The 12,458-nt window shown below is 45.3% G+C and overlaps 2 protein-coding genes across 6 annotated transcripts in view; one reads left to right on the top strand and one right to left on the bottom strand.

The window, feature by feature from the left end:
• Positions 1 to 12,458, bottom strand: part of EIF2AK1 (eukaryotic translation initiation factor 2 alpha kinase 1) — a 35,776-nt gene that overhangs the window by 1,580 nt on the left and 21,738 nt on the right. For all 4 annotated transcript variants that reach the window (XM_034963677.3, XM_008958406.5, XM_034963678.3 and 1 more), the window contains 4 exons: positions 12,013 to 12,113; positions 3,516 to 3,630; positions 3,213 to 3,295; positions 1,327 to 1,560 (listed from right to left, as the gene is read on the bottom strand). In XM_034963677.3, the coding sequence (XP_034819568.1) occupies positions 1,327 to 1,560; positions 3,213 to 3,295; positions 3,516 to 3,630; positions 12,013 to 12,113 (533 nt within the window). The remainder of the gene's footprint in view (positions 1 to 1,326; positions 1,561 to 3,212; positions 3,296 to 3,515; positions 3,631 to 12,012; positions 12,114 to 12,458) is intronic.
• ANKRD61 (ankyrin repeat domain 61) lies at positions 5,548 to 11,146 on the top strand. Of its 2 annotated transcripts, none has more exons than XM_055114974.2 (3): positions 5,548 to 6,109; positions 7,434 to 7,531; positions 10,038 to 11,146. In XM_055114974.2, the coding sequence occupies exons 1-3, from the start codon at positions 5,975 to 5,977 to the stop codon at positions 10,978 to 10,980; spliced, it is 1,176 nt and encodes a 391-aa protein (XP_054970949.1). In that variant the 5' UTR covers positions 5,548 to 5,974; the 3' UTR covers positions 10,981 to 11,146. The 2 variants fall into 2 exon arrangements, with proteins under 2 accessions (XP_054970949.1, XP_008956653.1); XM_008958405.4 differs by having other exon boundaries at positions 5,548 to 6,190.

The following is a 12,458-nucleotide window of genomic DNA, read 5'->3' as shown; positions in this document are numbered from 1 at the left end:
CTGCCTCAGCCTCCCAAAGTGCTGGGATTACAGGTGTGAGCCACCGCACCCAGTGCTTGTAACTCATAGAGTAGACAGGTGGTGGGGAGTCAACCTGCTTACGTGGACAATGAATACAAGCATGCTACTGGTATTCAACCTAGTGCTTGATACAGTCAGGGAACTCTGAGAATGGGTTTAAATATTTTGTTTGCACAAATATGAGTCTAAGCTCAACTATTCACTGAAACAGGGTTCACTATTTATACTGAGACGGAGTCTCGCTCTTTCGCCGAGGCTGGAGTACAGTGGGGTGATCTCAGCTCACTGCAACCTCCGCCTCCCGAGTTCAAGTGACTGTCCTGCCTCAGCCTCCCAAGGAGGTGGGATTACAGGTGTGCACCACCACGCCCGGCTAATTTTTGTACTTTTAGTAGATGGGGTTTCACCATGTTGGCCAGGCTGGTCTTGAACTCCTAACATCAGGCAATCCTCCCACCTCTGCCTCCCAAAATCCCATGCCTGGGATTACAGGCATGAGCCACCCCGCCTGGCCAGGATTCACAATTTAAACAAATTCTATTTTAAGCTTCATATTTTCCTCAGCATTTAAAAAAAAAAACATGTACAGAGACCATGTCCAGGGCAGCAGCTGCAGCCAGACCCCCACGCCAGGCCACCCCTGCCTCTCCGCGGTGGTCCAATGACTGTGTACTGCACAGGGAATGCAGCACCCCTATCGGGCACACTCTTCAGCACTACCCGGGGAGGTACCAGGATCATGTACAACTCGAAATTCCCGATAGAGTGCTGAACTCACCAGTGACCAAAACACCCTCAAGGGACCCGCCCACCACTTCCGGGGTCACCAGCCCTGCCAGTGATGAGCCCCCGACAGACACTCAGACAGCCCAGAACAGCAGGCAGGTGGTGAAGGGTCAGAGTTTGACCTGGACATTTAAAGGCCTAGCCATGAGAAGGGGCAAACCCTGCAGGCCCCTCTGGCCTTTCCGGGAAGGAGTCTCACCCACCAGGCCCCAGGAAGCTTTCCTACCAGCCTTCGCTGTGGGGTTGGCCCCCAGCCCTCCGCACCTCTTTGTGAACACCAGCAGATACCTCCTGTGCCTGCTGAGGCCACAGCTGCTACCCCAAGGGGAGTGAGTCCTGCCAGCACACCCTGCAGCTGAGTGCCAGGAAGTGGACGAGAACAAACAGGCCCCACCTCCAGAACCATCATCTGGCTCTTCCAGCCCCAGCCTCCGGGGGCACCACCCAACCGCTTCCTTCCCCAAGAGAGGCAATAAAAACCACCTTCACTCCAGGACCAAGAGAAAGAAAAGCACATACATTTCCAGAATTTTGGAAAAGTTCACTCTGCAGCAGCTGAATGGCAGATGGTCTCTGCGATGAGTTCCTTCTCGTTAAGTGCTGGATATACTTGGCTTGCACTGGACACCTTTTACGGAGGGATTCCGGCAACTGACCAGTTCTTAAACCTGTTAGAACTTCTGCTCGCTCCATTTCTGTTCCAAACGGCTGAAAGAGCTCTAGCAGGATCACACCCAAGCTGTACATATCTGACTGGAAAAAGAAAAAAAGGGGGAACTCAGTAGTGAAATACAAAGTTAGAAGAACGTTTCCATTTCCTTGTTCCACCCTCCAAACAGGAGAGGGTTTCTAAGAATGAGGATATACGGTCACCCACAAGGAAGGGAACAGAGCAGGATAGCTCATCAGCGACGGACTTTCACAACCTCAAAAAGGGGCATCCGTGGGCACGCAGAATGGATGGTCAGGTGGAGGGCAGGGATAATCCCCACCCACAGCAGTCACGACCATACAACTGTCTTCAGCACCCCTTAACAATCCAGGCCTGACCCAGGCAGTGACGTGAGCTCACGCCTGCTAGTGTCAGCTGCGGGGGAGCCAGAGGGTCGCGGGTTCTCCTCCGGTCTCACCTCTGCCTCCACTCATTCTTACCAAGTGTCCTTGGTGACATTTAACAAACTGCATAAAATCTGTGATACTACTCCTAAAAGCAGATTTTTTAGGAAGGTCTTCACTAAACAAGATTTTAGGGGCAGCCATCATTTTTTCTGACAGCTCTTTCCTAATCACTAAAAAGCTCAATGCGCCATCAAAAGGAAGAAAATTTTACTAGCCTGTTGTTTTGAAAAATGGATTTTAGCATTTCTTCCAGGAACAAGGGAGATTCAAACTTTACAGCATGTTCGTTCTATTTCAAGGGGAGTCAAGGGGCAGGCTTCCCCGTGGTGTTTATTTACCAAAGCTTGAAAAAAACCAATTAGAAGAAAGGCTGAAAACAGGCTTCCATGAATTCTAGCTTCCTGAGGTGAACAGTGATGTTTTAAAGGGAAAGCTCATTTCAAAATCGATTTAGGCCGGGCGCAGAGGTTCGTGCCTTAATCCCAGCACTTTGGGAGGCCAAGGGAGGAGAATCATTTGAGGCCAGGAGCTTGAGACCAACCTGGACAAAGCAAGACCCATCTCTACAAATAATTTTTTTTATTAGCTGGGTGTGGTAGCACAACTCTTGAAGTCACAGTTACATGGGAGGCTGAGGTGGGAGGATCACTTGAGCCCAGGAGTTGGAGGCTGCCATGAGCTATGATGACACCACTGCAATCCAACCTGGGCAACAGAGCAAGACCCTGTCTCAAAAACAACAAATGAACAAACAAAAAAATTGTGACATCTGTGGATTTTGAAATGGTAAAGTAGGCAACACAGAGTCTACTGAAAAGTGAGGTTTCTTCTTAGGACAGTTTGATCCAGTTAATTATCTACAGTACTCAGTTATCTCCAAAAATATCTCTATGACAGAGCTTCTGCATTTCATTGTACTGTTTGGTTTTTTTTTTTTTTTGACATGGAGTTTTGCTCTTGTCATCCAGGATGGAGTGCAATGGTGCAACCTCGGCTCACTGCAACCTCTGCCTCCCAGATTCAAATGATTCTCATGCCTCAGCCTCCAGAGTAGCTGGGACTACAGGCATGTGCCATCACACCCAGATAATTTTTGTATTTTTAGTAGAGACCAGGTTTCACCATGTTGACCAGGCTGGTCTTGAACTCCTGACCTCCGGTGATCCACCCACCTCGGCCTCCCAAAGTGCTGGGATTACAGGCGTGAGCCACTGCACCCAACCCTGTATTGTTACTTAAGACTGCAGAATAAGTTGAATGAAAGGGCAGAAAGCAACAAATACTACCTTGGCATCATACTCAGATCCTTCCAACTGTTCAGGTGAAGCGTACAGACAAGTACCCACTCTGGACGTATGTGTTGGTGTTCCTATCATTTCAAAAGCCACATATTAAACATTGCAGTTAGCACTGTCAACATTAAAGAACATTTACTATGAGCAAGCAGTGTAGCTCCTAAGAGAACAACAGTTGCTTTGTATCTTTATCTTACCTTTGCTATTAAATCTTTATGATTCTCTTTAAATACTAACATGTGCAACCATGTCTTTCGCTTATGCAAAGAAAACAAAACAAAACCAAAAACTTACTCTTCCCGTTTCTGTTGGTCCAGTCTGTGTTCTTCTGTAGGATGTCTGTGCAGGCCAGACCAAAGTCTCCTATTTTTACTTGCTGATCAGGGCCATGAAGAAAAATATTTCTTGGCTATCAACAAACAAAACAAGTCAACTCCTTGGCTTTCTTAAAACAAATAGTAAAATCTTGTAAATGTTTTTAAGTGTTTGGAACTCAGGAGCAAGCAGCCCCTCAAAAGTTAAATATTTGAGGAATAGTTCCCAAATTTGCCTACACATCAGAATCATCCAGGAGTTTTAAAAATCTCAACATCTGGCCGGGTGCAGTGGCTCATGCCTGTAATCCCAGCACTTTGGGAGACTGAGGCAGGCGGATCACCTGAGGTCAGTAGTTCAAGACAAGCATGGCCAACATGGTGAAAAACCGTCTCTAAAAAATACAAAATTAGGTGTGGTGGCACGTGCCTGCAATCCCTGCTACTAGGGAGACTGAGGCAGAAGAATGGCTTGAACCCAGGAGTCAGAGGCTGCAGTGAACCAAGATTGTGGCATTGCACTCCAGCCTGGGCAACAAGAGCAAAACCCTGTCTCAAAAAAAAAAAAAACCTCAACATTCAACCATTCCCCAGGCCAACTGCATCAGAACTCCTGCGGGTGAACGCAAGCATCAGTATTATTAAAAGTCCCAAGGCTATTCTAAATTTGGAGAATATTAATGTAGAGCATGCTTTGTACACAAGTGCTTCCCAACCCTTACTGCACATCATTACCCAAGAAGCTCTTAGAAATGACTGTCCTCGGCCGGGCACAGTGGCTCACACCTGTAATCTCAGCACTTTAGGAGGCTGAGGCGGGCAAATCGCCTGAGGTCAGGAGTTCAAGACCAGCCTGGCCAACATGGTGAAACCCCATCTCTACTAAAAATACAAAAATTAGCCAGGTGTGGTGGTGCATGCCTGTAATCCCAGCTACTCGGGAGGCTGAGGCAGAATTGCTTGAACCTGGGAGGCAGAGGTTGCAGTGAGACGAGATCACATCACTGCACTCCAGCCTGGGAAACAGAGTGAGACTCTGTCTCAAAAAAAAGAAAAGAAAAGAAACTACTGTCCTGTCGAGTCCAGAGACGTGATTTTCTATGTGTGAGAAAACATTTTAAATGGCTTTTTCAAGGCATGATAAATCTAAGCACCGGCAGCCAGCCTGCAAATGTAACAAACCGCATGGCTCATCCACCTGGAAGATCACAATAAGTGAACAGGATGTAGAGGAGTCAGCCCATAAAAGGGAAGAAAGTTTCATTATTGGGAAATCCAGACTTAAGGGGGGAAGGGACCAGGGTATAACCTTCTAAGGGGATAATGCAACTTAGGCGACGTCTGGGAAGATCATAACCCTGTAGTCCTTGACCAGTGAGGAACTGAGGTAGGGTCTTGCATGCTAGGAGATAAATTACCTGTTGTAACTGCCCTGGGTGTACCTGCCTACCAGACACGTGACCTTGCAAGAGGGCTATTAAAAGTCTCACTTTCACTGTTCTTTGTGCCTCTAAGTTCACTCTTTGGGTTTGGACGGGTAAGCATGTTTCTCGCACTACAAAAAAACTGATTTTTTTTTTTTAAGACAGAGTCTTGCTGTGTCGCCAGGCTGGAGTGCAGTGGTGCCATCTCGGCTCACTGTAACCTCCACCTCTCAGGTTCAAACAATTCTCCTGCCTCAACCTCCTGAGTAGCTGGGACTACAGGCGCACGCCACCACAGCCAGCTACTTTTTGTATTTTTAGTAGCGACAGGGTTTCACCATGTTGGCCAGTATGGTCTTGATCTCTTGACCTCATGTTCTGCCCGCCCTGGCCTCTCAAAGTGCTGGGATTACAGGCATGAGCGACCGCACCCAGCCAACTTTGATATTTTTTAAAAGCTCCCAGATAACTCATATGTATTAGCCAGGGTTGGGAACTAATAGATCACACTAAATGGCTTTATTTAAGCAAAGAGTACAGACCCAAAACATCTCCCAAACTATTCCTATGCCGGAGAAAAACTGAACCCATAATGGGGAGAGGGAAGATTCTATTATAATAAAAACTAAAAAATAACTTAGGTTAAAAGTTTTCTTACTTTAAAAGTAATAATTTTAACTTTGTATTTTAATGTATAAATTCCTCTGTTTTAGCTTTGATCATTGTTTCAGCTACACTTGAACTGGAGAGAAATCAGAAATAAAGGTGTAAGATGATAGCTTGAATATGTTTTTATGATAGAGTAGAAAACCCTAAAAACTGCTGACATTTGACATTCTATGATCAAGGAACGAAGTCTGGACGCTTGGTTCCAAACTGATGGATTGCCTTCACAGATCCAATTCTCGACAAATTCTAGAACAGTTCTAGAACTGAACTGAAAGAATCATCACAAAGAGACTGAAACTGACCAATTCCATAACAACATTTTCCCCTGAAGTCTTAAGTTTTTCTCATGGGGAATATAACCAGGAAAGGAAGCAGAGACCTGGTGGTTGACAGTGCCAAGTCCCTGGAAGATGGCCCATCTGCAGCACTTCACTCAAAACTCTATGAAGCCATCATGAGAGAAGACTGCACTACGATCGAGGTACTCCTGAGAAATCACCCTGTCAACCAGCCCATCACCATTCTGCCCAACTCCACCAGCAACAGATTACTTCTGACCCAGGTACCCTCTTTTCTGCTCAGTCACTTCTGGAAAAAAGTCAGGCTGCTTAGAAAGAAGCATGATCTAAAGCTGGTGAACCCACTAAGCTCACGGCCCTTATGAGAATGAGACACGACTCCAGCTCACTCCACACACACTGCAGTGCTCCCCAAAGCCTGCAAAGCCTCCCCTACACATGTCACACACAAACCAACATGAGAAAACACCAGACCCTGTGTGACTGGAAGACCATTCATGTCATCTCTCAAACATACCCACAGTGATGATCTCCATGTGGTCAAATTAGTTTTTCCCTTTTTTGGCCAGACGCAGTAGCTCATGCCTGTAATCCCAGCACTTTGGAAGGCCGAGGTGGGTGGATCACCTGAGGTCAGCAGTTCAAGACCAGCCTGGCCAGCAGGGCAAAACCCTGTCTCTACTAAAAATACAAAAATTAGCCGGGCATGGTGGCAGGAGCCTGTAATCTCAGCTACTCGGACTGCTGAGGCAGGAGAATTGCTTGAACCCAGAAGGCAGAGGTTGCAGTGAGCCAAGATCGTACCACTGCACTCTCTAGCCTGGATGACAGAGCGAGACTCCATCTCAAACAAACAAAAAATAGTTTTTCCCTTTTTAATATATACATTTTCATTTTCTAAATTTTTATACAATGATTATTACTTTTACAATTAAATTCAAAAAGGAAGTCACCCTCCCTTGTACCCTACTGTCTTATCTTGCAGCCACGGTGTGAAACCACTACTTACATGTGTGTATTTTAAGAGCTGGCACAAACAGCTCTGCTAATCATAGACAGAACATATGCTGCGTTATATTTGAAAACCCTGAAGATTCAGGTTTTACTGCTGATAATACGACTTTGGCAACGACACAGCACCTACTTGTCCATCACCCTGTGGGTTAATTTAAGGACTAAGTGACTTCATAGCAAGTACCCTTAATATCACACCACAGGCTCTTCTGAAGAATCAACTTTCCAAAATTTCCAAAGCTTTTGAGTGTTATTTCTGTTGCCTCAGTAAATGTGCATTTCTGTGAAACACAGATTTTATAGGATGGAATTCACTGAATTTTGATCATTTAAAACAGGTAGTAGAAAGGAAACTTTCAATGCACATACCAGAAAAAGAGTGAGCCAATGAGACACTAAATAAATGTATTGCCTTTGAAATGGCAAGCTAACACAAACAGTATTTTTAACTACACAGGGCCACTTGTAATGTGTTTTGTTTTCCCTCCAAAGCCGACAGAGTCTATCATCCCCATCCATCTGGCTGCCAAGTACCACAAGGCCCAGAGTCTGCTCTGCCTGTTACGGCACGGCGCTGACCCAGAAGTCAGGTAAGTTAACTCCACCGAAAATCATTTCTTTTTTTTTTCTTTTTTGTTTTGAGGCAGGGGTCTCACTCTGTTGCCCAGGCTGGAGTGCAATGGCACAATCTCGCCTCACTGCAACCTCTACTTCCTGGGTTCAAGAGCTTCTCCCACCTCAGCCTCCCGAGTAGCTGGGATTACAGGTGTGCATCACCATGCCCAGCTAACATTTGTATTTTTAGTAGAGACAGGGTTTCACCATGTTGGCCAGGCTGGTCTTGAACTCCTGGCCTCAAGTGATCCACCTGCCTCGGCCTCCCAAAGTGCTGGAATTAACAGCCCTCAGCCACAGCACCCAGCTTCACTGACAATCATTTCTAAGTGAGGATATACCTGATATAGATTTTTTTTTCAGTTCATACATTTTTTCCACTTATGTTTGGACTTGTTCGTTCTTATGAATGAACCAATGTCTTTACTGAGTAGATGAGATACTCTGAAAAACTGAGAAAAATGCAACATCATAAATATTCTGCCAAATTAATGCACATTCTGAGGATTAAGAGCTCAATGGTGGTGTTGTGAGGAATGCAGTAAAGTCCTTGCCATGGCCTTCAATAAGTTTAACCACCAAAGTTAGGTGTGAAAAATAAAATATAGGTAGACAATGGATTTTCTTTATTTTTGGTTTTTGTTTTTTGAGACAGAGTCTCGCTCTGTCGCCCAGGCTGGAGTGCAGTGGCACCATTCTCCTGGGTTCAGGCCATTCTCCTGCCTCAGCCTCCCAAGTAGCTGGGACTACAGGCGCCTGCCACCACGCCTGGCTAATTTTTTGTATTTTTAGTAGAGATGGGGTTTCACCATGTTAGCCAGGATAGTCTCGATCTCCTGACCTCGTGATCCGTCCACCTCAGCCTCCCAAAGTGCTGGGATTACAGGTGTGAGGCGCCACGCCTGGCCGACAATGGATTTTCTTGTTTATGACTCTCCACTAGAAGGTAAGCCGCATGAAAGAGAAGTCGACCTTGTGCACCACTGTATCTCCAGCACCTCAACCAAATCAATGCCTGACACTTAGCAAGTGCCCAGTAATACTATCTGAGTGAATGAAAGAATTAAGTAGTATAGGCCGGGCGCGGTGGCTCACGCCTGTAATCCCAGCACCATGGGAGGCTGAGGTGGGTGGATCATGAGGTCAGGAGTTCGAGACCAGCCTGATGAAACCTCATCTCTACTAAAAATACAAAAACTAGCCAGGCGTGGTGGCAGGCGCCTGTAGTCCCAGCTACTCGGGAGGCTGAGGCAGGAGAATCGCTTGAACCCGTGAGGCGGCAGTTGCAGTGAGCCAAAATCACGCCACCACACTCCAGCCTGGGTGACAGAGCAAGACTCCATCTCAAAAGAATAATAATAATAGAACTTCTTGCCCCAAATCCTTACCATGCTCCAGAAGAACCCACCTGACCTGTCTTGCTCCCAGCCTCTCCCTGAGCACCCCACCCCAGCTCTGCAAGTCCTCTGGAAGTCCCTTCCACATCTCAACCATCACAGACTCGCCCCATTCTCCTTAGGGGACCCTTTCCTACCCTGCACACTGCATGCACTATGTGAGGCTTCTGCATCTCTCTAGAACTCTGCCGGCTTCCACTATTTACTGAGCTGTTTCACTGTTTCACGTCTATCTGCCCTGCTAGACTATAAGCCCTACAAAGGTAGGGGCCACCTGCTGTTTCACCATATCCATAGCCTAGGGCCTCACGCTAAACAAATCTATGTGAACTAAAATCATTTTCTAATTTCAGCAGAGCAGTTAGATTTACATAATAAACCTTCCTTTTGCTCTGCCAAAACAAAGGAATTTTTGAAAGCGCTTCTGAGATGAGGGCCAAGTTGTAAAATGCCCGTTCCACCTGGCCTGGAGCAGGGAATGAACTTCAGAATGACCACAGGTCTTCAGATTCAACCCCTGTCACTTCTGCTCCCTACACACTCACGCAGAAAAATGTCGGGTAGGAGAGCAGAGACAGAGCCTCTAAGAAAGGTGTCAACGGGAGTTCGGGCCTTCACGGCTCACTTCTGTGGCAATAACAGATCACACTCAAGTCCACACAATTTCACAGAAAGCCAGTAACCCAGCCCAGCACTGTGTGAGGTGCCAGGCTGCAGAAATCACTAAGATACAGCCTTGAAGGGACACAGCCCTAGCGGGGACGGCACAGGTAAAACAGGCTACTCCAAGAAGCTGGGCCTTCTTCACAACATTGTATAAAAGTGAAAATAATTTTTCAAAAAAAAAAATTATATATATATAAAATGAAGCTAGGCCCCATCACGTAGTGATGCATCCCACCACATCCCACGAAAAACCCTGGGATAGCCTGAGAAACTACCCAGCGATACAGATTTTGAAACATGTCCTTAAGGTAATTGAAGGGTCTTACTTTAAATACTGGCTTAAGCATTAACTGTTCACGTAGAGCCGTTCCCACTGTGAATTCAGTGTAACGTGTAATCAAATCAATACCCATTCTAGGGACACGACAGGCCTCACCACACTCAACTTAATGCTACTGCACTGGCCAGTCACTTCCACCACGTGGGCAAAACCAGGCAATAGAACGCACAGGATCCTGACAGACATTCAGAATAGCAGCATCACATGTCTCCGCATCTTGTGTGCGCACGGAGCTCAAGTTAACGCTCAAGGGGAAATCAGCAACAAACGTTCACCACTCCACCTGGCCATAGCATATGGTTGCTATCCAGTTCTCTCCATTTTGACCCAAAATGGTGCCGATGTCAATGCTATTAATGAAGCCAGCATGACACCCCTTCACATGGCCGCAAACATGCTGAATAAGGAGATGATGGAAACGCTCATTGCCTATGGAGCAAACGTCAACTGTGCTGTCTCTTCCACGGGGAACACGCCCCTGAAGCTTGCAGTGTGCACTGCATCAAGCAAAGCAGGCCGACTCCTCGGGGCGGGGGTCAGCTGCATCCGTCTGCTGCTCACTCACGGAGCCAAAGTCAACGCCCAGGACTACAAGGGCCAAACAGCCATCCATGAGGCATGCTTTGGAGGCAGAGAGGCAATCATCAATCTCCTGCTTGAATTTGAAGCAAATGTTAACATTTTAACAAGAAACGGGGAATCTCCAATTTATATGTACCTTCAGCGCAGTTTCAATGTAAGAGATACGGCACTTCTGGCCAGGCTACTTTATCACACTTATCCTCTGAGAATGACCAATAACCGAGGAATTCTACCTGCAGGAATCATGCTACCAGAATTCCGCCTCTTAAGGGACACCCTAATAAAGCAATCGCAAAAACCTTTATCCCTACAGGGTATCTGCAAAAGAAACATCAGGAATATTTATGGTGAGAAATACAAACAGCACTTGAAGCAATTCCTCCCAGTGACAATATGGAATTCTGTCTACTGCTGTTATGACTTGGCATATACCTCTTGAAAGAAGACCTCCCAGTTTCACAGCAGAGGGACTTTCAGCCACTCAAACTGCATTTTCTGGCTAGACATGTCCCAGAAAATGCTTCACCTATCACCTGTGACATCCCAAATGTACAAACTACTGATTCTTGAACATGTTCCAAAATACAAAGTGATTTGCCTATTAACATTTTTGTTCCTAGGTTTTTTTTTTCATGCCCTTTCCATGATTTAACTTTGGGCTGAAAAGTAAGCAAATTAATTTAAATCTCTTCAGCCAAAGACACAAATATATTTTCTCTCTTTCTTGATAGCCTTTTGTGGATAAAAATCAAATAGTCTTTATATAGACTTTTCTAAAACAGCAAAAAAACTTCCGATTTTGTTAAACTTTAAGATGAATAATTATAGAAATAGAGTTTACCTCTAAGTCTGCAATAATAAATGAGCATTTCTGTCAGCACTAAATACATTTAGCACCCCTGATTATAGCAGTACTCAGAGCACCTGAAAAAAAGTACTTATACTCCACGGAGGATTCAAAAGCCCCAAAATTACTACTTTAAAATTCAACTTATAACCAAGTGCAGTGGCTCACACCTGTAACCCCAGCACTTTGGGAGGTCAAGATGGGAGGATCACTTGAGCCCAGGAGTTCAAGATCAACCTGGGCAACATAGCAAAACTCCATCTCTACAAAAAAAAATTTAAAAATTAGCTGGGCATGGTAGCACATGCCTGTAGTCTCAGCTACTAGGGAGGCTGAGGTGGGAGGATCGCTTGAGCCTGGGAGTTGGAGGCTGCAGTGAGCTGTAATCGTGCCACTGCGCTCCAACGTGGGTGACAGAGCGAAATGCTGTCTCAAAAAAAAAAAAAAAAAATTCAACCTAATGTTTCCATACTCTGGATCTATCGAACAATGACTTCTCTGACAGTAATTATAACCTCCTAAGCAAATGAACTAGGACATGTAATCTTATTTAATCAACCAACATCAAGTCGCCCCTGATACAAAGCTCCCACTGCTTTCAATGATTTCATCGCCCCCACTTACCTTCAGATCTCGGTGCACAATTCCCATGTTATGTATGTAAAACACGCCTTCTACCAATTCTTGAAAAATTTTTGTTGCAACATTGGCCATAACATAAGGACCTTGAAGTAAAAAAAAATAGTTTTATTTCTCTAATTTTTTTACTCATTACATGGGCATCTAAATATTAATGTCATTCTAAATACATTAACATCTGACACTTAAGAACAATCTAGATTTTCAACAAAGTCAATGCTGCAGAATGGTCTAAAACCTAGAAATAAGCAGGAAGGGTTCCTCAGCTGGCAAAGAAACCATCACAAACCAGCACCCAACAGTTGATGGACTTTGTCAACCAGAAACAAAGTACCTCTAACTTCAATCACAGCCCTCCCCTGTATTAATGACTTTTTAAATAATTCTCGGGTATCAGGCAACTAGATTCGATAAAGTTTAAGTTCCCTTGA

This window comes from Pan paniscus, chromosome 6 (genome assembly GCF_029289425.2).
Source record: "Pan paniscus chromosome 6, NHGRI_mPanPan1-v2.0_pri, whole genome shotgun sequence".
NCBI classification, from domain to species: domain Eukaryota; kingdom Metazoa; phylum Chordata; class Mammalia; order Primates; family Hominidae; genus Pan; species Pan paniscus.
The sequence above is the reverse complement of the archived record's forward strand: the minus strand, read 5'-3'. Positions and strand labels throughout refer to the sequence as shown.